This window comes from Meriones unguiculatus, chromosome 19 (assembly GCF_030254825.1).
Source record: "Meriones unguiculatus strain TT.TT164.6M chromosome 19, Bangor_MerUng_6.1, whole genome shotgun sequence".
Taxonomy (NCBI): Eukaryota; Metazoa; Chordata; class Mammalia; order Rodentia; family Muridae; genus Meriones; species Meriones unguiculatus.
This window is the reverse complement of record NC_083366.1, coordinates 1,850,509-1,877,877: the sequence shown is the minus strand read 5'-3', so window position 1 is coordinate 1,877,877 and position 27,369 is coordinate 1,850,509. Positions and strand designations below refer to the sequence as shown.

The following is a 27,369-nucleotide window of genomic DNA, read 5'->3' as shown; positions in this document are numbered from 1 at the left end:
AAAGCTGGCTTTGCCTCACCCCAAGCTACTTCACCTCTTCCTGGCTGCCTACTCCATGGTGGTTTGGTTTCAAGAAAACCAACTTCCAGAGTCTATCTGTGATTTTTTTTTATATAAATTTTGCTTTTGTCTTATATTTGAGTGTTTTGCCTGAATGCATCTCTGTGTACGGTATGTGTGCATTGTGCATGGTACCCTCAGAGTTCTGAAGACCAATTTAATCCCCTGGACTAGAATTGCAGGTAGTTGTGAGATGCCATGTAGGTGCTGAGAATGAAACCAGGGTCCTGTGGAAGAGCCACACACGCTCCTAACCAGTAAAGTGTCCCTCCAGCACCTCTATCTGTGACTGAGAAGTGCCTGAGCCTGTCTCACTCTTGTTAGCCAAAGAGATTTCCATTTGAGAAAGAATGACTCCCTGAATCACTTTATAGTGGTGTCATCAGGGATGCTGCCATACCTTCAGTTTGTTCTTTTACGGAATTAAAAGGCACCCACGCTTAGTGGGCTGATGTTGGGATAAAAGCCTTATGCATAGGCCTTCACAGGCCCAGTGCTGAAAGGCAGTGCCATCAGCAGTGTGTTTGTCCACACTGAAGCTCTCTAGCCAGCAAGACTTGAGGCTTCACTCAAAGTGGTATCCCCAGCCTACTGCACTGATCTTGGAAAGAACTGCAGCACACATTCACCGAGTGTCTAACAGGAGTTCAAGTTTGATGCTCCGTCAGCCAAAGACTGCAAAATCAGAAAGCCCGAGAACCCAGGTCACATTTTCTTTATGAAAAGGGTCCAGAAGAGTTTTATGGTACCTACTCCCAAAGAGGAAGCCTTAGAAAGGTCTTAAGAGGGGCAGAGGAGAGGGAAGCACTTGCTCCTTGAGGCCATTGAAGCGGCCCACCTCCCTGCAGGCATTGAATATGCTTTCTGTTTACTGAAAGTGAGACCTGGGGCAAATACTTAAGCAGGCCCTGGGCTTCATTCCTCCTCAGTGAGCCTGTGAGGAGGAAATGGAGCAGGGAACCCAGAGGCTCCTCACCACCCAACCAGGAAGGACTAACTGTTCACTGTTCCTTACCATGTGGGCGAGCAGCCTGACGCCCATTTGAGATTTCATTAATGATTACCTTGAAATAATTTCCTTTAGCCTCAGCTAATTTTTGTCCGTACTGTGTCACTCAGAAGCCAATGTGAAGAGCTACATGTAGTTCTGCAACGTCATTTTCCCCGATGTCCCACCACCTCTAGACTACTCCCGCCCATGGGAGGCTGTCAGTAGATGAAAGCACCTCGGGTGACATGTTAGAAATGCATTGTGGGTCTCCCTGCCTGAACTGCTAGCATCGTGGGCCACGGATGTGACAACAGGTAAAGCTATATTAAAAATGTACCTTGCAGACAGGGCAGCTAGCTGAGTTAGCTTTTTTCTTACCCATTTTTGCTCTTCTGATAAAGCTTTGTGATTTTCTCCACTGGCAGCCCATACTTCTCAGACAGCTGAAACATGAATAACAGGAAAGTGGTCAGCAGAGAGCAGGGACACACTGGGAAGCACAGCATTCCAGCTCAGACCTCACATCTGAGCACAGCACAATCCCCTAATGAGACACGTCAGGAAACCTCATGATGAACACTTTCCCTGCACTAACTGCTGAGACCATTCAGCCCAAGCCACTGGCTTTATAGATTAACAAAATAAGGCGTAGAGAAGTGAATGGAGCCCCAATCCACGTTAGCAGCCACAGGGTCACAGCTCACTAACTATGGCCCTGACTAGTTTCACCAAGTCATTATTTCCTCTGCCCTTAGAAGGAAGAGAAATGCAGCTCATGCTTCGCAGTGTGTCAGAGCCCATGTCTAGTGCCATCCCAATTTTGATTCTCCCTTTGGATAGATCTTAAATCACTCAGCAAAACAATCTTGATAAAAGTGGCATTTCCAATCCCTTGGAAAAAAAAACATCTACTCACAATGTTGGATTAAATAGGTAGCCATGCATCAAAACACATTTCAACTGAGCCACTTGCAGTGGTTCACCCCTGTGAGCCCAGCCCTGAGGTCAGCATGAGCGATGGAGTGCTCTCCAGACCAACCTCAAGAGGTAGTGAGAGAAAAAGTTCAGGTGGATAAAAGATTTATATATGAAAGATGAGACCACTGAGACCATGAAAGCACAGGAAAAGATAAACATGAGTTCATTCTTCAGATAGCCATCATCCTAAGTACAGTTTTTCCAGGAGACATGACACCTGCAAAACAAGCCTGAATAGTAATAACTGTGGAATTCTGAAATATCAGTAGCTCAAACATACCACAAAGAAAAATAATATGCTCGGAAGCATTTTAAAATACAAACAATATATACAGAGCAAACTGCTTCGTTAAAAAGAACTCGATGGGGAACAGGGCAGAGAAGAAAGAAAAAAAAACAGAAAAATTATATACAAGAAGAATATAATCAGGCAATAAGCATATGAAAACTGCACTGAACTTTTACTTAAAAATTTCAAATGAAAATAATGATAGGATAGTACTTTTAATTTAACTATCAAAAATGCAAATGAGCTGAGATCCTGAGAAAAGTTTGTTCCAGAGAACCCTAGGTTCCTGCCTTTCCATCCCTACCACAGGGCAGAAAGACCTCTTCACCATATGTACACTCAGAAGCAAGACAGAGAGGCAGGGTGATAAAGACAGACTAGACAAGTATCCTCTTGCCTGCGTGGGGCACATCACTGGTGGTCCTGATGAGGTTTCCCCACAGCCACAATAAGGCCCAATGAACAAAAGTTAACAAAACAAAACAACACACTTGTTGGCCAGTGGGATGGCTCAGTGGGTAAAGGCCCTCACCACCAAAGCTGGCCAGGTGAGCTCAACTCCAGAAACACAAGGTGGAAGGCAAGAACCTTGACTCTTGCAAGTTGTTTACTGACTTCCACATGAACGTGCAAATAAATAGAAAAGGCAACATTTCTCACAAGAGCCTGGAGGCAGCAAAGAAAACAGGCCTTGTGTTAGAAGGGCCTGTTTGCAGAAAATGTAAACAAACAAATAGGCAGATAAAATGAGAAGCAGATGAGTAGCAGCTGGAGAGGCAAAAGCTAAGGGAAATGAATGGACACAGGAAGTCTCACAAACACACACGCATGGTGGAAGACTTAATTCAGAATTGGAGAAATTTAGCAGATAAATTACAATGACACAGTTGGTCTAGTTTATATAATAGTAAATGCATATACACATACATACTGAATTTCCCAAAGATACTCTGTCATATAATGTGTAATAAAGACAATTGAACCATAATTCAATAAAATGAGAAATAAAAAGTTGAGAAGTTAATAAAAAATGTTAAGCCTCTCAGGAATACTTTACATTGCCTCTACTCTCTTCTCTCTTCCTTCCATTGAGGCCCCTACACTATTTAGCAAGCCCCTTGGTGTCCTATTTGCATATGCAATAAAAGGGAGCCACTTCCATTTTAGACAGGTTGATAAGAGTGCTTTCCTAGTATACACAAGGCTAGGTTTGAGCCCCAAGACCACATAAACTGGGTGTGAAGGGTATCTGTACAATCTCAGCACTGCAGGTGGAGCATATGTTCAAGGTCAACCTCCCCTGCATAGCAAGTTTTGAAGGCAGCCTGGGACACATGAGACCCAGAAAGAGATGGAAGAAGGGAGAGGGAGGAGGGAGAGAGAGAGGAACCCGGTATGGTGAGCTAGCTCTGTCTTTTGAGCTCTGAACTGAATTCAGTTCTTGCTGAAATGGCAAGGCTCTCAAGAGTGACCTCACTTCCTTACTCATTCCCTGGGGATCTAGAACCACTCAGTGAACAGAACTAGTTCTCAGAAACTCCTTGAGAGCAGCCTGCTTCCACATTATTTCCTGATTACTTCCTCAGCATAGCTGGCCAGAGCCACAGCAAGACGATGCACAGAACTCGGATAGGACAACATACATACACCCATACTTAAATTAGCCTCAAACCAGAACCTTTCTATGCCTTTCCCACACAGCAACTAGCTTGTTTTTTGGTGGTGTGGATCACGGATATTTTGTGGTGCATTAGCATTCGGCCTGCAGGGTGGAAAGCTGGCTCAGAGGCCAAGAGCACTTGTTCTTCTTGCAAAGGACTCGGGTTCTATTTCCACAAGGATGTTCACTACTTCCTCATCAGTAGGGACAGATGTGCACAGATATACACACAAAATAATGAATCTTTAAAATTTTCTGTATGCATTTCACAGTATGGGCTGCACTCACCCACCACACTGGGTGCTACTCATCTTATCCCTACATCATATCTGATGCACTATCCTACATCACAGACACTTTCTACCATCTTGGTGACTGCCTTTCATAATGCCATTGCTTTTCTTTGTAATTCTGTTTTAGTTTAGATACTTAAAAGCACTCTCAAAGAGTCAATGGATTTGAAATTGCAAAAGGCACCCATGGCACAAAAAAGTAGGAAGCCCTGGATAGCATTCCTTTCTGTGCATAGTGCTTGCTGCATGTGTACGTGTGCTGGGGGGAAGGGGGAGGGGGAGGATGGAGTCCCCAGTATTTTCACCTAATTATTCTCACTCAGTTGCCTTCTAAGATTTGGCTTTGGTTAGTGTCACTTGCAATTTCTTTTTAATTTTCAAGTGAAAAAGTTTGCTTACTCAACAGCAGTAGTCTCATGTCTGTTCAGTCGCCCTTTTTTCTAAAAGAAAAAGGAATCGATTCCTGGCTCCTCTTTTCAGTAATTAGGCTCTCCACTCTCCAAAGCATGTACTTGGCAAAGGGCTGATCAATCAACTGTCTATCCCGCCTCTTTCCCAGATGCTTATTATCGATTCTTGCTTTCCCTTTACTCTTTGTGTGACTGGCATTGTTTATTCTTCTTTTATGTAAACATATGGACATCTGCCTACCTAGACTTGAGTTGATAGAGAGCTTAGGGTGGTGCCACCATTTGGGGTAGAGCTTGGTAAAAGAGGCACCTATGTCTTCCAGCCTCATTTTCCCTATCTGTAAAATGGTGATGATGCTATTTCCATGCCATGTTCATAGGAGTATGACAATAATTAAAAGGAGCCTGTAGCACTCAGCATGGTGGGACATACTCTGCGAATAGCAAACATTTGCAACAAACATTGTGCCCAAGGCCTGAGGATATGCAACTGACAGCAAGAAACAAACCCCTCGGGACTGTATATTCTACTGGAGAAAAGAAGGAAGGAACACCCAACCAATATTAGGTATGCCAGGTGGTCTGGCTTCTTTCCTCTTGCAGTAGCAAAACATTCTGACCATCAGCAACTTGAGGACAAAGTTTATTTCCTCTTATACCTCAAATACCAGTCTGTTACTGAGAAGCTAAAAAACTCAAGCAGGAAGTAAAGCAGAAAGGCAGAAAGGAAAGCTGCTTACTGGTTTTCTGACTGGCTCTTGCTCAGCCGTCTAGAGACAGTGCTGACTCAGCAGGCTGGGTCTTCCCATATCATTCATCAGTCAAGACAATTTTTCACAGAAATGGCCGAAAGCCAGTCTGTCTCAGGCAATTCTTCAACTGAGGGTCCCTTGTCCTAGGTGACTCTAGGTCATGTCAAGTTGACAATAAAAACTGATCAAGACACCAGGTTGAAATAAAATAAAGCAGGTGGAGGCACACAGAGAAGAGGTGTTATTTATGTGAGTGGTCTGACAGGCCCCACGAGCTGGGGGTGAGCAGCCCCAACATCGTGATATGAAAGAAGAGCATCCTGGCAGAGGGGACAGCATGTGCAAGAGCCCTGAGGTCTGAGTGGCTTCACTGACCTCCAGAACAAGCTCCGAGGTTCTGTGGTCAAAGTTCACTCTTCATAAGGTTACTATGTGGTGGTTTCAGGAATGGCCCCCCTAGACTAGTGTGTATGAATGCTTGGCCCACAGGAAGTAGCACAGTTAGGAGGTATGATCTTTTGCTTGCTGCTGTGTATGCTTGTGGTAAGAGCCAGGCAAGCTCTGAAACAGTCTCAAGAAACAGCAAGCCCACACACCTCAGTGGTTAAGTGGTTAAAGTGCCTGCCACACAGCATGGGGACCTGAGTCTGGATGTCCAAACTGCACGTTTAGCCAGATGCTGCAGTGCACACCTGCAATGGCCGAGCTCCCATGGACTTGCAGCAGGTGCTACAGCAGAGACTGAGCCTGTCTCAATCAGGGGGAAGCTGAAGTGACCTCAGTGTTGTCCTCTGACCTCCACACATGACACAGCCCATGCTCACTGATGAAAACACATGTGCACACACATACACACAAACACCAGTTTTTTTAAAGTGAGCATACCACCTTCTAGCTAACCGAGCTACTGCACCCATCATGTGGCCTGGCTCACAGGCTGTAGGACATCCATGTGGGCTACAGAAAGTCACCACCTCGGAACTGTTCATGAATCTGTCTGATATGGTACCTTCTGATTCAAATACCAGTTCACACCTGAAGGAAGGGTGGAAACACAGTTGTATTTTTTTTAGGTGACAGAGTCACATTTCATCACTGTCAATAATTATTTTCTTTTTTTAAAAAGTAAAAGACTACTTTAAAAACAAAACCAGAAAAAAACGTATGACATGAAAGAAGAAAAGAGACTGAAGGAGGTTGCCAGAGGTTGGGGACAAGAGGTGGGAAGACTGAGGGAGGAGAGTGTACTAAAACTCACTTCATTCAAAAATGTTTTAATCTAATGTCTTGTATGCTAATGACAAAACTGCAATAAAATAAGTAAAAGGGAGCATATATCCAAGTAACAGAGTCATGGCTGAAGACAGGGAATACTGACCACTCTACTGTACTCTTGACACGTTTACATATGTGGATTCATTTCACACAAGCACATATCACCCATATTTATGCCACTAACAATACGGACATCTATACAGTCTGCCCTCGATAACTGCAGGCAGCACCCACAGGGTTAAGTGACTAAAGATCAAAAGTATTTTATAAAAGTTGTGCTTGTGCTGAATATGTATAGACATTTTTTGCCATTACTTCTTAAACAATGCTATCTACATAGCTTTTACATTCATCAGGTAGTGTAACTAGGGATGGTTTAAAGCAGATGGAGGATTGCCGAAGTTGCGTAGGAATATGCTATTTTATATAAAATACATGGACTTGAGTACTCATGAAGTTTAGTATTATGGAAAGTTGTGAAACAAATTCTAGATATGGAGAGATGATGTATAAATTTATGTATTCATTTTATGCATACATATTACAATATATAGGAATACACATACATTACACATGCATATTATATACCCATGTACATATTTATTATAACATACAAACATGTACTGGTAAATGTGAGTATAATAAAATATCCTGGTTCTCGGCGGATCCACATTCCAGTCAGTTTTCCTACCTCACACAGAGACACAAATCAACTCAGGATAGAATTACATTAGCTGGAGAAATGGCTCAGTGGTTAAGAGCACTGCCTGTTCTTCCAGAGGACCTGAGTTCAATTCCCAACACCCACATGGCAGTTTACAACTGACTGTAATCCAGCTCCAAGTGACTTGACACACTTACACAGACATATATACAGGCAAAACACCAATGCACATAAAACAAATAAATCATTTTTAAAAAGAGAACTACATTAGTAAGCTCTAGTGTTCTTCAAAAGACACCATCTCCATCACACGCTGATGGTCCCCTTCGACAGAGCCTGTGGTCTTGACACCCCTAAGGTCGATGAACTTGGTTTGTAGATCACTACCAGCCCACTTGTGGACCCTGAAAAGGCTCTTCTTGACCACCTTTCCCACTTGTAACACTCCAGAAGCAAGCAGGTAGTTTGTGTTAAACGTTAAGGAAACTTTTTTGTTCCAAGTTGAAAGGAAGATGAAGCCAGAATTGCCTGAAGACTATGACTAAAGCCATGGAGGGAACCTGAAGTTTCCAAGGCTTGCAGATCTCTCTACCCATTCCCCTGCCTCACCCCCATTTACCATCTACCAAAACAACACAGGAGTTGAAGGGAGGCTGAAAAGTTAGAAAAGTTGCTGTTGAGTAGGTGAAGTGACCTTTTGTTCCACAGTGGTCCAGTGTGAACACATCTTCAGGGTACTTATGAAAGTAGACAGAGGTTACAGAAGGAAAAAAAAAACACCAAGGACCAAAGCAGGATCCCAGCATAGCACAGCAGTTCAAACCTGTTCTAGATCTGTGGTATCCATCCCTCAGGCTGTTCTAGGAGTTGGTTAAATATGGATTCCTACAAGGCCTCGTGGTATATGCTTACAGTCCCATAATCCCTGTGCTCAGAAAGGTGAGGCAAGAATCCAGGTCAGCCTGAATCTTCAGCAACATTGCCTCTTCAGCAGGAAGGACTAAGAATGTGCATTGAAATAACCTCTAGATACTCCTATAAACAATTATTTTATCTGCTCTTAAAAACCAGACTAAGGTATGGAAGTGGACAATGATGTTCAGAGAAATCTGACTATTTTACATTATTTTGTAGACCATTTATCCATCCTTCAGCAATTTCAAGGTCATTAAAAAAAATCCTGGTCCATCCCTTCTAGGGCTTTTGTAGTATCTGTTCTTTCTAATCAGTTTAAAATTCAGAGCCCATGATGGTGGTGACACAGCCTTTAGTCCTGGCACTACCGGGGCAGAAGCAGGTGGATCTCTGAATTATATAGGCCAGCCTTGCTTATACAGTCAGTGAATTGCAGGTCAGCTGGGGCTACACAGTAAGACCCTGTCTCAAAACAAAACAAACAACAAAAATCATAGTTCATTAGAAGTTCCATAGTCTTTCTTGCATTTGCTTCTGGATTTGTTTCTGCTCTGAGTAGAATAGAAATCAATAGTCCCCACAAGTCACGACAAATAAAAAGCTGCCAAGCCTCCTCCTGCGCTTTCTGGAGAGTGACAGTGTTGCTCTGCTCAGAATGACCAGGGTCATGAAATGCCAGGGTGGGAGCAGTATGAAACCCACCGTGGCCACATTCTTCTAATTTTTTTCTGATTACTACTCAGAACTGTAGATAGACACTCACAATACATTCACAACATCACACAGCTGTTCTCTCAAGTTCCAAAACATTCTCATCACTTCCACAGGAAATGCACTAGTGTAGATCTTCCTTCTGCTCCCCAACCCATGGCAAACTTGCCTGCTTTCTCTCTCCCAGAAGTCATTGATTCTGGACATTACTGATAAATTGAATCGTGTAATAGAGGGCATTTTGTGTCTTCCTGCCAGTTTTACTCTGTATATACTCCTAAAGAATTGGAAACAGATGTCCAAACAGAAAGTAGCCCATGAGCATTCACAGCAGGGCATTCTCAGGAGCACCCCAAGAAGGAAAAGCACATGGACCTGTCAGCTGAATGAATGAAAAAAAATGAAGTATGTTGTGTTCATACAGTGAATGATTACTCTGCCAGTAAAGAGAAGGAAGCGCTGGTTTGTAGCATGTTCTAGCATGGACACACACCAGGGAAAAGTACAAATGAAAGTGATCTCAGGCCACTGTGTTATGTGGTCTACACATAGGAACTTCCTCACGTACTGCAGTGTTCAGCCATAAGCCCAAATATCCCATCCGATGCATTTCTCAGACCAGCAGCCCCCAGGAGAGGTGAGAGGCAGCGCTGGTCCCCATCACTGCCACAGCCTATCCCCTACTGCACAGCTGTCTCTGAAACTGCTCATACTGAGGCACAGTCAAAGCTAGGTGAACAGCGTGTGAATAAAACACAGCTTTCCCTAGGTCGTGCTGCTAACCCTGGCCTAGGGCAGCGGAGAGAAGGGGAGAATCATCTCAAACCACTGCAGTTCTGCAGCAGATCTTTCCCCATAACCAACATGTCCTCTCTCCACTTTGGAATACGCTACCCAAGCCAGCAAGGCACCATACATTTTTTGGTTTGTGTTTATTTGTACACTATATGCACCTAATTTGGTTTTATTAAAACAGATAAACAAAAGCCCCATGTTATCCTTCCTCCAAAGCATCTGACTGGGATGATTAGTCTGGAACCAATAGGAATTTGGCTGTTATTCCAAAAGTCTGTCTTAACACGCTGATAGGCTGACACAGACATGGATATTTACAAAGAACTCGACTCTTCACTTTCTTTCTGATTCTGGAGCCACCTAAGTTCTGCCCAGGTGGCAGGGCAGGGACTCTGGAGGCTGAGGGGGCTGTGGCTTACCGCTTCCATCAGGCCCTTCACTGTGGGCGATCTCAGCATCAGGGCGTCGAACACGTCATCACTCTCCTTCCGCACATACAAAAGCACTACAAGAGAAGGGGACAGCCAGCGTGACTCCTGTCACATGGGAGTCTCAAGCTGACACCACCTGCTCTGCCAAAAGGCCAATGACTACTGGGATGTACCAGCTCTGACACCTAGATCCACACTTTAGTTTCTCAAGAAAGGCACACAGTCTCCTCATGACTACTGTTCCCTGTGCTCATTCAGTGAATACCACTGAAGGCTCCTGGGTGCCATAGGCTGTATATACCAAGAGCTGAGGTTGAGGCAGAGAGCTAATAGACCCCATTCTCTGCCTTTAGGGAGTTTATGGTCCATTAGGAGAGACAGGCAGGTACCAGATGACCTAGACACCATTGTGAGAGTCATAAAGAAAGAGCCAAAAAGAGGATGCTTTCCAGACAGCTCCTACCATGGTGAGGTGAGGGAGAAGGCTAAGATACTCAAGTATCTCTGAGTTGTGAAGAGCATAGAAGCACCAAATCTAGAAAGGAATGACACCAGGAGAAGAGAAGGTCAGGCAGACATTCTCCTGCACAGGCTTGGAAGGGTACCAGGGTAGCACCTAGGACAGTCCAGGAAGAACTTAGGATGCAGAGAATCACAGATTTGGGTGCAAGTCCAGCTCAGCCCCTGCTGTGACCCTAATGACTTAATCTTTCCCTGCCTGGATAATCTGTGAAGTAGGACACTAGCATCCAGCACATAGGTGCCTGCTGCCAGTTCTGGGAAATAAGGTCCATGTGGTAGGCTTCATCTAGGCCCAGCACACAGAGAGGCTCAGTCTTCAACCTACAGAAGCAACCAGGAAGTAGGTGTGGCCCCTGTGCCCTCCAGCGAGGGCATAGCTTTTCCTTTCACTTCTCTGTAAGAGCTCTGAACTGGGGAGTGTGCAGGCTAAGATGGGCAGGCACTGCCGATCTCAGCAATGTAAATGGACCTCGGGAGGCTAAGATGCACCTGTGGGGTCCCACAAACATGGTCACCCTTGCTTCTGCTTCCCCTGACCACTGAGCCCTCCTCCTGTGCCCACCACTCCAGCAATCATGCTGAAAGGGCAGCTTCCAGAAAACAAAAACAAACAAAACAAACAAACAAACAAACAAACAAACAAACAAAAAACTGGCCACTGTCATTCAGGTGCAGTCCGGCATTCCAGAGGGCTACTCTTTTTATCCTCTGGCAGCAGCATAACTTCCCACCCAAGGGAAGAAAAAGCTGAAACCCCTCATCTGTCCACACTAGGGAAAACTGCCCCAGGCAAAAACAATAACAGCAAAACACTGGTGAGCCTACATCTCAACTATCATCTTAAATCCACCTAGCTACCATCACCATCGGCAGAAAAACAAAGGCAGGACTGGGAAATGAAATCAGCCAAATCCAAACTCCATGTCTCCCCTCCCCCTCCGTCCCAAAGGCTTTCTTAAAGCTGTGCATATAAAGGCCACATTGACAGGGGTTCTGCCCAAACTCCCTTCTGTGGCCTGTGAATGTTCAGCTAGATTGTGGTGACTGTGGTAACGGGAGGAGAGGCAGAGGAAGGAGAGAGGCAGACTTGGGCACGGGTGCCTTCTTTATCAAACATCAAAACAGAAGTGCCGAGTAAATATGCAGACTGACTGCATTTCCTACAAGTTTACAACTTTAGTCCCTTGAAGCAATCCTGCATCACTTCCATGTCAGTTAAGCTGCCTAGAACCCAAAGGCTATCAGAAAAGGAGGCAATGTGAACAGTGTGAGAAAAATACTTAGAATGCGGACCCTGGCTACATCCAGATAAGGAAGAGTAAACTCAAGAGGAAGACATACTGGTAGCTATTACTTGGTGGAAATTCTGTAACTTCTTGATGCACCTGTGGGCACGGCCATATGAGATGGTGGCTCCCAGTTCACCATCACTTGGTGCTCTCAACAACAGAAAGAGAGGGAAAGAGCAACTTCCATCAGGATGACCCTAGAGAGATTACATTCTATTAAAATTAGCACTACTAATAAATAGCCTCAGCTTGAACCATTGCTTTTCCTGTTGCTCAGGGGTGGCTGGTAAGAGCTCAGGTGCTTCATTTTGTTCTGTTTTGTTGAGCAGGTGGGGCAGTCTCAGCCTTCCCCTGTCAGGCTTGCTGACAGCTAGCCTAGAGGCCATACTGGGCTCCAGACCGTTAGAGGGCTTGCCCACAGAGCCAGTTTTCATTAGATTTATTCTGGGGTGTACCAATGGCAACAATCCTGCCAACCACAACAGGAACCAGCACTGAACATCCCAGACATCACACAGCCAAAGGCAGGCAGCCTCTTGTGGAGCCCCAAAATGACTCTGACCCAGTTACCCTGACAAGTGGCTGCAAAGGAAAAACAACCTGTAACGATGGCTTTGCTGTTAACTGTCACCATTCTTCTTGAGCGACTGCTAAGAGCAAGGGCCCAGTGATGTCTCCATCCTTCTCCAAAGAGAAGCTCTTGGAGGTAGCGTGGAGGTGGTTTTTACCGCTGGTAGGTTACAGCGCCCTCTGTGTCTGAATTCAAAGTTTCAGAAGCCATACCTTAACTTTTACTTATAGGCCAATACAATTTGTAGTGGCAATTTTGGTGGCAGTTTCACAAGCTTTGAAAAATAGTTATTGGACCAGCTACCAGGCTGTAAATATAATTCCACACACCAGTGTGACTCCTGGTTTCCCTATGACTCTGCCCTATTCCTAAGTAAAGTCAGGGAGGAAAAGACACCAAGGAATGGAGGTGAAAACAAGTGATGGTGAACTGGGAGCCACCATCTCATATGGCCGTGCCCAACCTTTTGTTGTTAATTGTTTTATCTATTGAATATCTCTGAATCACTGGTTCATGAGACGCACTCACAGAGCCAATGTCCTCTGAACTATGTATTTCCCTGCTGGAGGAGTTGGGAGCCACATAACCGTTCCTCCAAGGCCTGTAATGGAAAAGCCTGTAACCTCCCATATGAGGGAAAGCCCACCAGGATTGGGAATGGTTCAGTCTCAGGGAGTGAGTTCTTGACAAGACACTCCCTAACCTTCACACCAGTGGCACACAGGAAGGAGAGATACCTCGCTTTACGTTTTCTTCTTTAATCTGCTTAGACGGTGTCGGACCAAACTCCTCTTCCATGGGCCTGAACATCCGTTTAACAAGGACGCTGCTGCTGGAGAAGACAGGCAGAAATGGTTAAATACATCAGAGAGTGTCACACCACAGGGTACTAACCTGTCCTCCCCTGCAGGCTCTACACCACCATCCCCACTGAGGGAGAAAGATGGAGCCACAAAAGGGAGGTTGCTGAGCCTGCCTCTCCTTTTCTGTTCAGAAGGTCAGGACCACGGAAAAGCTGATGGCACCCAAGTTGCAGCAGCCTCTCACATCCACGGTGAGCTCCCGACAGGAGACAACACAGGCCAGTTCAACAGACCTCTCTTGAAGACTGTCCTGGCTTCCTACAGTTCTCCCTTTCCTGGTTGCCACAGTGAAGGTTCAACCCACTCCACTGAGACCAGAACATTCTCTCTGGAGTCAGTTCTGCATTTGCTTTCAAAGTTCTTATGCTTTCCAGACAGACTAAGGGAATTAGAAGAGAAATCAGAAAAGTGGAGATTTACAATTCTTTAGTCGCAGGCGTAGATGCAGACTTGTAGAAAATGATCATTTCTCTGAAGACTAGCCCATGAGGCAGTGTCTAGCAATCACTTAGCAGAATGGTTAGGACAGGACTTCAGCAGTCAGACCACCTCGATGGATTTAAAATCCCTGCTTTGTAGTTTATTACTGTACAAATTTGGCATGTTGCTCAACTTCCCTGCTCCTCAGTCTCCTAAAAGGAGGCTGTTGACTTAGAAATGATAATATTTGAGGAACTAGAAGTATTAATTACACCAAATTGATCAGTATACACTATTTACACTGTCAAGTGATCGTACCACACCAGATAAATAAGTACAAATATTATGTGCAAATAAAAATTAATTACTTTAATACAATTTAAAAGGAGGCTGGGGAGGTGGTTCAGCAATAAAGGCTGTACACTGCTCTTGTAGAGGACCAGAGTTAGGTTCCTAGCACCATAGCAGGGGGCTAAGCTTTCTGTCCTCCAGCTCCGAGGGATCCAATGCATCTGACCTCCACTAACACCTGCACATACGTGTACATACCCACATGCAATGCACACATGGTTTAAAAAATAATAAAAATGCTAAATTTACAGGAGGCTCCCGGGAGAATTCCATGAGTGTTGGGGACTGAGGGGAAGCACCACCAAAGTGCTAGATGAAGACAATGAAGATGCTGATGATCACAGGCTGAGGGCAAGAACAGAGAAGACTAGATTTTCCACCCAGAGCAAACAGCTCACTACCTCCTGGTCTCACATAGGAGATGGACACAGTAATTAACCCCAGTCCTGCGGGTAACACAAAACTGTGACTCCTGCCTGAGTGAGCTTCCTGCCACCAGAGAGCCATTCAACACTTCCCAAGTCGGGTTGGTAGGGACCCAGCTTATAAAAGCACATGCACACTACCTGGGACAGTCTGAAAACATTCCTATCCATGTTGGAAGCTTATATCACTAAAACCAACGGTACTTAATTTACCTCCAAAGGGAGCATCAGCCAACTGAGTTTCTTAACACACATCTCCGCCTTGCTCACTTACGTCCCGAGCACTCTGAGGCAGCTGAATAAGAACAATCTTAGCCCTTGTGTCCACAATGACAGAAGGCTCAAATGTGTTATCAGCCTTCCACACTGTGATTCAGCTAATAGGAAAAAAGGCTATTCGCATGTGCCACCTTCAAGGGAACCATCTCATGAAAGAGCTACCCAAGAAATCTGAGATGCTTTTGAGGATAGCCTATCAAGAGCCATCTTATTTTATTTCCTCTATGTCAAACAGTAGAAACAGCTAAGGAAAAAACTACGACTCAGGTCTCACCTGAAGGCAGTAAAGAACTTTTAGAACACTGCTGCCTCTGCCTTGCCCTTGCTGCTTTGTCATAAAAGCAGGCATGATACTGTTTCCTCTTGGAACTGACCAAGAACTTAGAACTGTAATAGTAGTGACCATGAACTAGTGACCATGAACTTAGAACTAGAAGATTAAAAAAAAATCCATACACATAGCAGCCAGGCACTATTAGGTTAATAACTGGTAAATTGCCTGAAATGTTATCAGATACCTTCTCATGCTGTGTGAGTCAAGCTGCTTCACAAAGTAAGATTCATTTATATTTTTTCCAGTTCAGTTGACTTTTGAGAACAACTTAATCCAAGCCACAGCAGGCTTTGTCATTAAAATAGTATCTCAGATAAACCACATTTCTCTTGGGAGGCCAAACACTTTCAAATCTATAAACCCAGTAGGAGTCAGTAAGTTTTATATGTTATGAATCCAGTAGTTTCATTTATTTTTCAAAGCAAAACCAAACAAGGCAGCTATGACTTGCCCGCATTCTAATGAGAAGAATGCAGGCTGAAGGCCTTCTTGTGCCCAGCTCAGTGACACTATATAATCATTTTCAAAGGATCAGAGAGCAACAGAGCAGAGCTTTCCCTGACATCATCTCCATCACGAGGCCATCAGTTAGAAAAACCCAGGGCCAGCAGCATACTCAGCCATAGGTTTGTGGGGTTAATCACAAGGAAAACAAGACCCTTGGAAGCAACAAACAATATTAAGATTCATCCAAAAAATCCTGAGAAATGTTAGGTCTGATACAAGAGCAAGGATGGAGAGGGCTACAAAGCTACCAGGACTTATGGTGAAACTTCTGGAGAGCACAAGGCACAGACACGCTCTGCGGGTTATTCTCCAGCCTCTTTAACTACCGCAAACAGTGAAGCTAACTCAAAATCACAAGCTTGGCCTGATCCATCGTCCTGATGGCTGCTGTGACAATGCCACTGATGTTAGTACCTCCTCAGGGCTAGATGAGCACACACGGTGTCCTCAGAGCTCTGAGATCTGTCTGCCCTGCCAGGAGAGCTCATGAGATGAAACAAGGTTAGACCTTGGTAAAGACCAGAAAGCTTACACAATAGGATATGCCCAGCCCCCACCCCTGTGCCTTCCCCTCAGCCATGCATGGGTCTAGAATTGAGGAAACGGGGCAATGGAGGCACATTGGTGAGTGCTGGGAATTATGGGTAGGCACTGGCTCAACCTGTGCTTCTATCATGTACCAGCTAGACAACTTTGAAGACGTTTCCAAATTTCTCAAGGCCTTTTTCCTCACTGTTAATGGCAGATTAACAGATTTCCTATTAGCAGATTTCCTATTATCTCCCAGATTTCCTATTATGAAAAGAATACACATAAAAGCATTCAGAACCTAGCCAAGGTATCCAGGGAGTGCTATTACTTTAACATATAGCAATAGCCAAGGACCCAGCATGCATTAACACAGAGGCACTAACCTGCCCACATTGCTCAACCATAGATGTATGGAAGTACAGGACATGGCTGTCCTTGGAATGGATGACTACGCAACAACACAGGCAATTCTTATGGAGAGACCAGTGGAGTTACAGGTAGGTCACTGGCCACTTAGCTTGCAAAAGACAGGCTGATGGGTCTGCACAATCACTTCACACTCTCCTAAAGTTCCCCTTTATAACACTCCCTGTGAACTTTATCTCAGGAATACCACTAAGCAAAATGCCAAATGCTGGGGATGTAAGAGAGAGAGCCTTCTACAGCACCCTCAGTATAGACCTGAGGACATGGAGGTTAGGGACAGGAAGGTTAGGCTGGATGAGGCTTCATGTGGATAAACAACAGTCCAGAGGATGGGCTTGGCTTCCTGAGCTCAAGCCAACATTCTTTTCATGACGCCATGCTGTCTCTTTATAAAATATGTGATTTAAAGATTAGAATTCATAGGTCTAATCACTTGTTTGTTCCAACCAACTGAAATTTGATTATTTCTGTCCCAAGATAAAAAGAACAAACTACCCATTTCTGTTTTTGAAATGGGAGTTTTTATTTTCTAGACAGACTGGGCTAGCCAAAACGTTTGATCCTCCTGCCTCAGATCCCTGATTTCTGGGACTAGAGGCATGAGCCACTATGCTTGTCTTTCTAATCAATACTTAAAGGATTTACAACTGATTTTAGAGATTTGGTCCTGGACAAGTTCCAGTCCTAAGCAGCCTGGGGGTTATTTAATTTAATTCCTTTGAGAGTGTCTTCCTCTGAGACGGAAGGTGGCAAACTTTGTCTAAAAAGGGCCCAGCAGCAAAGGTTTTTCAGATTCTTACTGTAACACTCAATTCTGCTGCTGTATCACCAAAGAAACCATAGAGAACACATGAAGGAACTAATACAGCTGTGTTCCAGAAAAACATTCCTTGCAGAGGCTCGGGTGTACTTCATATCACTGATCATGTAATGCCAGTCTTCACTGGAGGTTTTTAAACTATTGAAACCATCTTAGTCTGTAGACCATTCAAAATGGGTGAGGCTGTGTGGCATACACACCTTTAATCCCAGCACTCAGGAGGAAGATCTCTGTGAGCTCAAGGCCAGCCTGGCCTACATGGTGTGTTCCAGGCAGCTAGGGCTACAGACTGAGACCCTGCCCACCCCCACCCCCACCAAAAGAAGATCTGGCCCTTGGTCTGTCACTTGAAAACTTCTGCTTCAGGAATAAAGCCAGCAATATCAGCTATACTTCCTTCACCAATTATGAAGTGTTTTACATAGGAATGGGAAAGTTTGACTATGGTTTGTAGGAAATTTATCTTGGGATGTTAGGTATACACAACTAATGCAAACAATAAGCATAAAATATGTATTAAGGAATGAATGTGGTTTTAGCCTGCTTTAAGAGAAAAATATAGCCTTTGGATTATAAGAGAGTTCCCAACATAATCTGCAATTCAGGAGGTTCTAAACACATGTATTCAGAAAACAAAAGCAAATAAAAAGAAAACAAAACCAACTTAGTGGTCAGGCTGGAGAACTATGAGGTTAAAAGCACTGGCTGCTCTTCCAGAGGACCTGGGTTTAATTTCCAGCATCCATAGCACAGTTCATAATCATCTGTAACTCCAGTTCCAGGGATTCAATGCCATTTTCTGGCCTTCATGGGCAATACGCATGCAACTGGTACACAAACCTACACAGAGGCAAAATGCTCCTTTTTTGCTGTTGTTGTATAAATTTAGTAGTCTCCCATGAGAGAAATTAAGATATTAAAAGATAAAATTATATTTTAACTAAGAACAGTTTCAGGGAAGAATAGAAGTTTGAATGTTGAGGGTGGAAAAGGCTTATCCAGAGAACAGAGCAGGAGTGAATGGACAGAAGTTGAACACTGTTATCAGAGAGAACGTGCTATGATAATCTCAACTGTTAACCAATATGAAATGAGAGACCCTAAGAAGATTTGTAAAACACACTCTTGGGTATGTTTGTCAGGATGTTTCCAAAAAGAATTAATTAACCAGAGAAGATCATACTAAACATAGGCAGTGTCATTCAAGAGACTGGAAGCCTAAATGACATTCTCTAACTGGTAGAGGCCACAGAGGAACAGCTCTGGCATCTGCCCCTGCCTCTGCCCTATGTTGTTCCAAAAGAATAAGCCAAAGTACAGTTTTCCTCCTTTAAACTCTAAAAGCTGAAACCACCCAGCTCTTAGAAATAATATAATGAGCTTCCTCATATGCAGAGAGCATTCGTCACTGGCAATATTCAAATAGAAGGCAGCTCAACACCTACCCCGTGAGAATGTGCTACCAACATTACTGTGTCCGAGAAGAGTCATCTCGTGACCTTAAAACAGCCCTTTCATACCTGCAAGCTTCTGAGTATATAAAATGAGTTAAGGAAAGAAACTACACTGAAGAGTTAGCTGCCCCTAAACATTTATAGGTGGGCATATATTCTCTGCAAAGATGGGGCCAGAGAGACACATCTGGAAGATACAGAAGACAACTTCCTACCCCAAACCCACAGGGCAGTGAACAGGTTCTCAATCTACTCAGGCCCTATTCAACACCTTGAGTAAGGCTTCAGGAGCTGTTTGTGTCTCGGGCAGCTTTGAAAGCAGGAAAGGCTTTTACACTCTCAACCAGATCTTGTGCTGAGATGAAACGATGGGAAGCAAGAGCTATCAGAAAGATTTCAACAAACAGTGCACTAGAAGGGATGGGCCACATTTGCAAAATTACCATTTAGTCAAAGGCAGATCACAGGGAGAAAGGGAAGGCACAGAAGATGGGCTTGCAGGAAAAGGTGACCACCTGTTGCCCCTCTCTCCGTTCTAGGTCACAGCACACAGGAAGGTCCCATCTCCTGCCCAGGGCGGCCCAGGCTGGGAAGGTGCATTGCCACCCCACAAACAAACATTATGTGCTTAGAATGAAGGACTGCTCTTACCCTTCTCGTTTGTCATCTGTGTTGTAATACACCTGTGGGGAAAACAAGAGGCTCATGTCAGACAGGATAAAACAGAAATCTGAATGAGTTGTCTGACTGTACAAACTATCTGTGAAGAGGAAAAAAGATACATTTGATTAGCAATGGTGTGTGTGTTAGATTTTTATAAAGTAAATTCAGAAATGTGACTATTTCTAGCTTAAGCTGGTCTGATCTGATCAGGTTACTCTGGCTCTCTGCCAAATGTTGCTCCTGACAATAAGAAAATCTGTTGGTAAGATCTAAACACATTCTTTAGAAAGGCTGTGCTGGCTCCCGGGTGTTTGTTCGTCAAAGGGGGCTTACCCTGGTTTCCCATCACCACAGAAATGTAAGGGTAAACTGTCAGCAAAGAAACTGGTGGACAAATATTTAACTGGGATGCCTATTTCACATATCAAATCGGGCCAGCATCCCTCAGGACCTGTGGCTCCTCTCAACATACCTCACCCCAACCCCTCCCCTACACTCCTCTCTTGGCTGGACTTCCTGTTCCAACAGCATGTAACTCAGCCATTTTGGCTTTCTTTGCCTCTTGAACCTGGTGGCAGCTCTTGGCTTCTCTCTTACTTCTCTCTCCTTGCCCGTTTAGTCAGCTGGCCATGTTCAGCCTGGACTCCTCCCTCTGCCTGCTTTGTCCTTTACATATACAATAAAAATCTCCACACTTTAAGGGGAGCCACATCTTCCTCTTTTTATTTCAGTTTTTCATTCATTAACTCTCTTCATGCTCTAAAGGTCATGTGGCAAAAGGAAGATCTCCAAGGACAAGTGTCATTAGGAACGAGCAGTGGCAAGCACAATCAGAATTAGAGAAACTGAAGTATCCTGCAGACAGTGCCAGACAGTGGTGCCACATGCAGGCAACCATCTCTCTCTCACACACACAGCCTTGCTGGCTGTCTTTTCTGGAAAAGATACAATATTCATATTCTTTCCTCTTATATATTGGTTCCTATGTAATAAGACAAGATAGAAATGTTAAAATGAATTTTAGTAGAAATGTACTCCATGCAAAAAGTATGAATATATTTATTATCATATTATATCATGAACCGAGAAACAAATAAACACACACACACTCATGCATATGCACACATGCAACCCCCCCACACACCATGATCCTCTGCTTGTACAGCTGCCTTGTCACTATATAAAACATTCTCCAGAAAAAGGAGAAGCTGCAAGATTGAGAAATCAGGCTGATGTCAAGTCCCAGCACTTAGAATGTGAGGGGACTTGAGTTTGTCATAATGCTCCTATTTCTCAAAACAATCCTTTCAGCTAAGGATTCTGGATTCAAAAGAAAACAAAACGAGGCAAAATTAAAGTCCCAATTAGTATGGCCAAAACAAACTCGGGCTGATGCTAAGAAACATCTTTTCTTTCTTCTCCAGTTTTCATTTCTCCCTTGGGAGAAGTAACCTTAAAGAGTAAAGGAAATAACATCAGCATCACCCGAGAATTCTGTAAACCTTCCCTTATAGAGGACCAGTCTTCAGTTAGCACAGGAAAAACCCTGAGCAAGCTCCAGTTCAGCTCCGTCAGCACTGGAGTGCTAGACCCAGCACACCAGTACCCTTTTAGTTTTTATTGAACAAAATCATAATTAATTCTCCTGTGGATGCATAGTTTTCATCATTAAATTTCAGTGTCTGCATAATCTTCCACAAAACTAAGCTGTCATAATGATTATTGAATATTTATTTGATTTCCAATCCTTCATTTCATTTGTAGATATAACCATAGGACTTGGCTATTGTGTTTTTGAAGGAAGATCTAACACTCTTTTTCCCTCAGATGACTAATGATTTATCCACTCAATGAGAACTACTAATTTGCTAAGGAAAAAATTGTTGACAAGATCTTAATTTCTCTCCTCTGGGCAAATGTATGTATGAAATGTATGAAACAGTTTTACCTCTCACCACTAGGTGGCGATATGTGCACTGACCGAGTCTGCTTCACAGACACCACAACTTGAACAGGCAGATGAGGAGCTTTCTCCTGTCCTGTTGTCAACAATGCTCTAATAACAGCTCACACCTTTCTTTGCCTTAGCATGCCAGTATTTCCTCCCAAGACAATGTTTTCTGTAAAAACCTACTTTTTGTGTTGCCATTCCCCTGCTGCTTGAGTTTATTTTTGTGGCCTGTTCTGCGTACACACCAGCACACCCTGAGGAGGGCAGTAGGAGGCTGTGAGCAAAAGTAGTACCTGTCCAGTCCTCTGCAGGTTGGCAAAGTGAACATCTGGTATGAAGAGCATGGGCTGCGAGTGCAGGTCAGGCATGGTTTTGAAGTACGTGATGTCACTTTTCTTCTGTAAAGGTATGGCGGCCAGCTTCCCGTCAGAGGCTGCACGAAACCACAACAACCACAGAACAGGGCTATGCACACATGAACACTGTCAGCCAAGTTCATGATCCTCCCCCAAAGCTTTCCCAGCAGCCTAGATTATGCTTCAAATGCCCTTCCCCAGGCCCAAATAAACAAAAAGAGCATGGGATTCTGGGAAGTACAATGAGGGTAGAAGGCTCCTCCACTTCCAGCTGTCCTGTGTGTACCGCGGAGGACTTCTGTTTGCTTTCCATGTCAACGCTGCCCCTGTCTGCACTGTAGGGGCAAAGCAGGCCACACCTGGAGCCTTCGTACCTTCCCCTGTAGCCAGCTTCTTCTGTCTCTTCAAAGGACCCTGCTGGCTACAATCAGCATTGGGGAGGGGTTGACTTACAGTTGTTGCACTGGGTTTGGGAGGCCTGGCCCTTCCCTTTCTTCCTATTCTGCTTTCTCTCTTCATCTCGGATTTTTCTTTCTGCTCCCTGATGGGGAAAACAGAGACCAAGCAAGGTATGTTTTCAGAGCATAAAAGAATATTCTCATTTTCTTTCTCTCTCTCACACACAGCATGAAGATGGGAAGAGGAAGCCAGGAAGCCTCCTGCCTCAGCAAAATGAGAACACTCACAGATCTTCATGCTACATTCTGACCTGTAAGGCCAGCTCATCGGATTGCTGCCTCTTCCTGTCTCATGCCTACTCCATGAACTTGGCTTTTGAATCCATGGGGAAAGAACAGGCTGAGTTCTCTGGCCCAGTGTCACCTGCTGGGTAGCTCAGTGCTATTAATAGAGCAGCCTAAGCACTGGCCCATGGCGTCCGCTCCTAGGCACAGACAGCTTTCAGGCAAGTGCCACTTCCCAGGGCAAGTTTTCCTCTGCCTATGGTTATGAATTTTTTCAAAAATCATCACAGGAAGAAATAAAGGGGGCATTTTTGTAGCCACACAAAGATGCGGGATCACTCTGCACATGAAATTATCGTATTTCCCTGTATGCTTAGAGATGGTGCTCACTCTACCACGTAGGAGAAACATGCATTCACTCACTTCTGTGCTCCTGTTCTTTGTAATTTGACTTCTTATTAGCCAAATTCAAGGCCTTCTCCTGCTCCACTACCTGATCAGCTGCCCCTGGTGTCAGCATCATTTGCTGTTCATATTTCTTTTGGGCCATTTCTTAACCTGTTTTCCTCTCCTGATCCCAGAAAGGCATCCAGCACAGCTTCCTCCATTCTGGCTTCAGCAGAATTCAAGTACACCATGAATTCACAATTCACAGGTGACATTCACAGGACACCAAGCCAAACCTGCTTCCTAGGTCCATGTTAACAGTCTCTTTCCTTGCAGTCTGTTTAGGAAACAGTGACACACACCACATAAAGCACCCAGTAATCTGCACCCTTCAGACAAACCAAATACACTTTTGGTCACACTGACTCTTACTGGTCTTACTGACTTAGAGCAGAAAGCCAGACAAGACTAGGATACAGTGGGGACTTGGGTTCAGCAAGAGCACCATGGCTTTGGAGGGAGTTCTTGAAGGATGGGCCACTGCTGTTTTCCATAGATGGGACTCAGACAATCACAATGCACCTTTCATACCAAAAACTACCAAAGAAATAGCGGTTCTTATGCTATTTTACATTAAATTTTGAGGTGTCATTGATACTTACAGGCCATGGAAATCCACAGCAAGAGGGACAACATAGAGAAATATAGATACACCGGCTACAAAAAACTCATCAAAATAAAACAGATTTTTGTAGAGCCTTTGTGTTTAAACAAAGAGAAATCAATTCTAAATGCCCCCAATAACACCTTGCTCAAACCAACTTCAAGTTTGGAGTGGGAAATGGCAACATTTTTTCTTAGATACATACAGAGCACTTTGCCATGTGTTGGAAGCTATGTGTAATTCAGTATTCCATACAAATATGTATTATCTACCCCTATAAATTATAGTTCACTCAAGACACATCCCAAAATTATACAAATTATTTTTTCATTGTCAAATTTTGTGTTATTTTTAAGTATTAGTGTCATGTGAAAAACACTCATCATGCTGAATATTGCCCTGGTTAGTTTGCTGTGTTTTTGTTTTGTTTTATTTGTTTGTTGATCAACTTGACACAAGCTAAAGTCATAGGAGAGAATCTCAACTGAGAAAATGCCTGTGGAGCATTTTCTTGATGGATGAGAAAAGGCCCAGCCTGCTGGCAGTGGTGTCGGCCATGGCACAGGCTCCTGGATCTAAGAAAGCAAGCTGAGCAAGCCGGGGAGAGGGGGTGTGCAGGAGCAGGGCAAGTCAGTAAGCAGCTCTCCTTCATAACCACTGCCTCAGTTCCTGCCTCCAGGTTCCTGCTGTGAGCTCCTTCCCTGCCTTCACTCTGTGATGTGCCCTGGAAGAATAAGACGAAACAAGCCCACTCTCCCACCTGCTGCTTTTGGTCATGGGCTTTATCCCAGTGCTAGACGGCTAACTCAGACAGATAGTGCAATGACCTGAATGAGAACATTCTCCAGAGCCTGGTATGCAAACACTTGGTCCCCAGTTGGTGGTGATTCCTGGGAAGCTGGCATCATTGGAGAAAGGCTCATTGGAGAAAGTGCATCACTGGGGGTGGGCTTAAGAGAGTTTAAAACCTCACTCCACTTTCTCTCTCTGCACTATGCCTGCATCTCATCTTCCTGCTCCTACTTTCATGCTTACTTTCACACTGCTATGCCTCACCTGCCATGATAAACTCAACCCTCTGGACCCATATGGCATTTTATCTTAGCACGAGAAAAGTAACCAATAAAAATGGGTACAGCCCAAGAAATTTTACTTTTAAAGAATGGTTTTATTTGTGCTATTTCTGAGAATAGCCAAGAAAGAATTGTTTAAGAATTATCTATATCATCCTCCTCTTCAGGAAAACAGCAAACAGTGGATGATGCAGAATACCTCTGGTCCAGGCTTGGAAGGCCACAACAGCTTCTGCAGAGGACTTGGCAGTAGCCTTGGGGACTGAGGTTATAATAGAAGCTGTGAGGCTTCTGGAGGTAAAGCCAAAGACAAGGAGTGGATCCCTGTCACCAAGCTGGGCCACCTGGTCAAGGACTTGAAAATAGAATTCCTGGAGACAATTTACCTCTTCTCCCCACCCATTAAGGAATCCTAGACCATCAGCTTTTTCCTGAGAGCATCCCCAAAAGATGAGATTCTGAAGATCTTGCCAGGGTAGATGCTGCAATGAGGACCCAGTTCAAGGCTTTAGTTGCTATTGGGGACTAGAATAGTTATGTTGGCCCTGGTATTAAGTGGTCCAAGGATATAGCCAATCAAAACCCGAGGGGCTATCATCTTGGCCAAGCTTTCCACTCTTTCTGTATGGAAAGGCTAGTTGGGAAACAAGATTGGCAAGCCCCACATTGTTCCATGCAGAGTGACAGGAAGCTGTGGTTCCACACTGCTGAGTCCCCCCCAACCGAGAGGCACTGGCATCATCTCTGCTCCTGTGTCCAGAAAGCTGCTAAGTATGGCCAGTATTAATGACCGCCAACATAAGACAGGGCTGCACTGCCACCCTGGGCAACTCCATCAAGGCCACCTTTCATGCCATCTCCAAGTCCTACAGCTTCTTGATCCTGGAACCTCTGGGAAAGACTGTGTTCATCAAATAACCTCATCAGGAATTCATGGACCACCTTGAGAAAACCCTCACCAGAGTTCAGAGGACCTAGGCTCCAGCTGTGGCTACCACATATGGGGTTTTATACAAGATCATAAAATGAATTAAGCGTATTTTTGGAAAAAATTATATATGTGCAGTATAGTTTTCAGGAACTAGAAACACATTATACACTCTTGGGGAACTGTCATTCTCATTTCTAAATAAAGCTGTGATTTCAGTAAGACCCAAAAAAGCACTACACATTCAGTACAGACAGATCTGCCTCCACCAAGATCTTGCATCACTTTATTTCCTAGGAGTACTTGTCACCAAAACTTCCAGAAAACATTACTTCTACACTTAGGGAAGAAGTCCATTTCATTTAAGAGGGCAAATTTGATGCAGCTGATGCAATTACAGTTAACCCATCCACAAGGTCCTAAGACTCTTCTTCATGTGAGTTTCTTGACATTCCCCACTCCTTAACACTGCAATATACAGAAACCTATGTCATCACTCACTGCTTGAAAAAAAAATGCCAATCCATCATGCTTCATTAGGGCATTTAAAACAGGAACTATTAGGAATGTGACCTTTCTTATTGGCAAAGCGTACATGAGAGTGATCCATTCTGGGTTTTCAATGTTTAAAATCATAGCCATACAAGTAAATGGTTTTTCCAACCACCTTTTCCTAGCCTAAGGCCCCGCCATGTGACTTCAAAAACAAAGCTTTGGGGCAGGTAGGGAACGTACACATTCCCCTTCTCATCCTTTCTCACTGAAAGGAAAAATAACTGAATGAAAATAGGTTTGTTTTTTTTTTTTAATTGGCAAACAACTGGTATAATGAGCCCATTTTATCCCTTAAAGCCTCTTTTCCTCTAGGACATAGGCTCACAACCACAGTGCAATACTCTCCTCCCTACAAGTTTGGGGTTTTGTGTGTGTGTTTGTTTAGTTTTGGGTTTTTTGAATGATCAGTAGTCACTCTCACATTCAGTGTATAAAGTTAGCTATTGATTCAAGGAGTCTGAACTGAGACAGATCTATGTCTGGACCCAGCTCCTCTGCTGCGTGAGTCCAGCCAAGTGCCTTTGACCCATGTGTATGTACTCACTGAGTGTTGCGTCAAATGGCCTCTGGGCTCTGGAGGCTACCTAACTGTCCCTCGGTTCTATAAGGGCTATACAGCTGTGCCTACAGTGCAATTCCAGTGGCTTTTATTATCTTCTCTTAACCATTTCCTCTCTGCTGTCACTTCTCTTGGCTCACAGGGACACATTCCTCCCTGTGCTATTTCATTGCTATAACAGGCAATTTAAAACAGACTGGTGTAGCTTTAAGAATGAAGGGTAGCATGGAATTAGCTACGGGCCTCTTTTCATTTCTCTTCTCCATCATCTAATCTGAAGTAGTCACCAGTGTATACCTATAAGCAGCCAGTGAGATTACACTGTCTTTGTTACCTCACTTGTATGTATGTGTGTTGTGTGCAAGTGTCCTTCAGTGTGTTATGAGGCCAGAGAAGCATTTGGAATGTCCTCCTCTATTATGCCCTGACTTATTGCCTTGAGACAGGTCTCTCATTGAACCTAAAGTTTGACATTTAAGCTACAGTGAGTGGCTGGACACCCACATGCCTCAGAAACAATCCCAATGTTACAGG

General features: G+C 44.1%; 1 protein-coding gene across 1 annotated transcript in view; it reads right to left on the bottom strand.

Moving 5' to 3' along the window:
- LOC132649323 (grainyhead-like protein 2 homolog) overlaps positions 1-27,369 on the bottom strand; it is a 50,758-nt gene that overhangs the window by 408 nt on the left and 22,981 nt on the right. Inside the window, exons 4-9 of the mRNA XM_060372990.1 lie at positions 22,440-22,527; positions 21,924-22,063; positions 19,668-19,699; positions 13,344-13,438; positions 10,213-10,298; positions 1,430-1,494 (exon numbers count right to left, since the gene is read on the bottom strand). Of these exons, the coding sequence (XP_060228973.1) occupies positions 1,430-1,494; positions 10,213-10,298; positions 13,344-13,438; positions 19,668-19,699; positions 21,924-22,063; positions 22,440-22,527 (506 nt within the window). The remainder of the gene's footprint in view (positions 1-1,429; positions 1,495-10,212; positions 10,299-13,343; positions 13,439-19,667; positions 19,700-21,923; positions 22,064-22,439; positions 22,528-27,369) is intronic.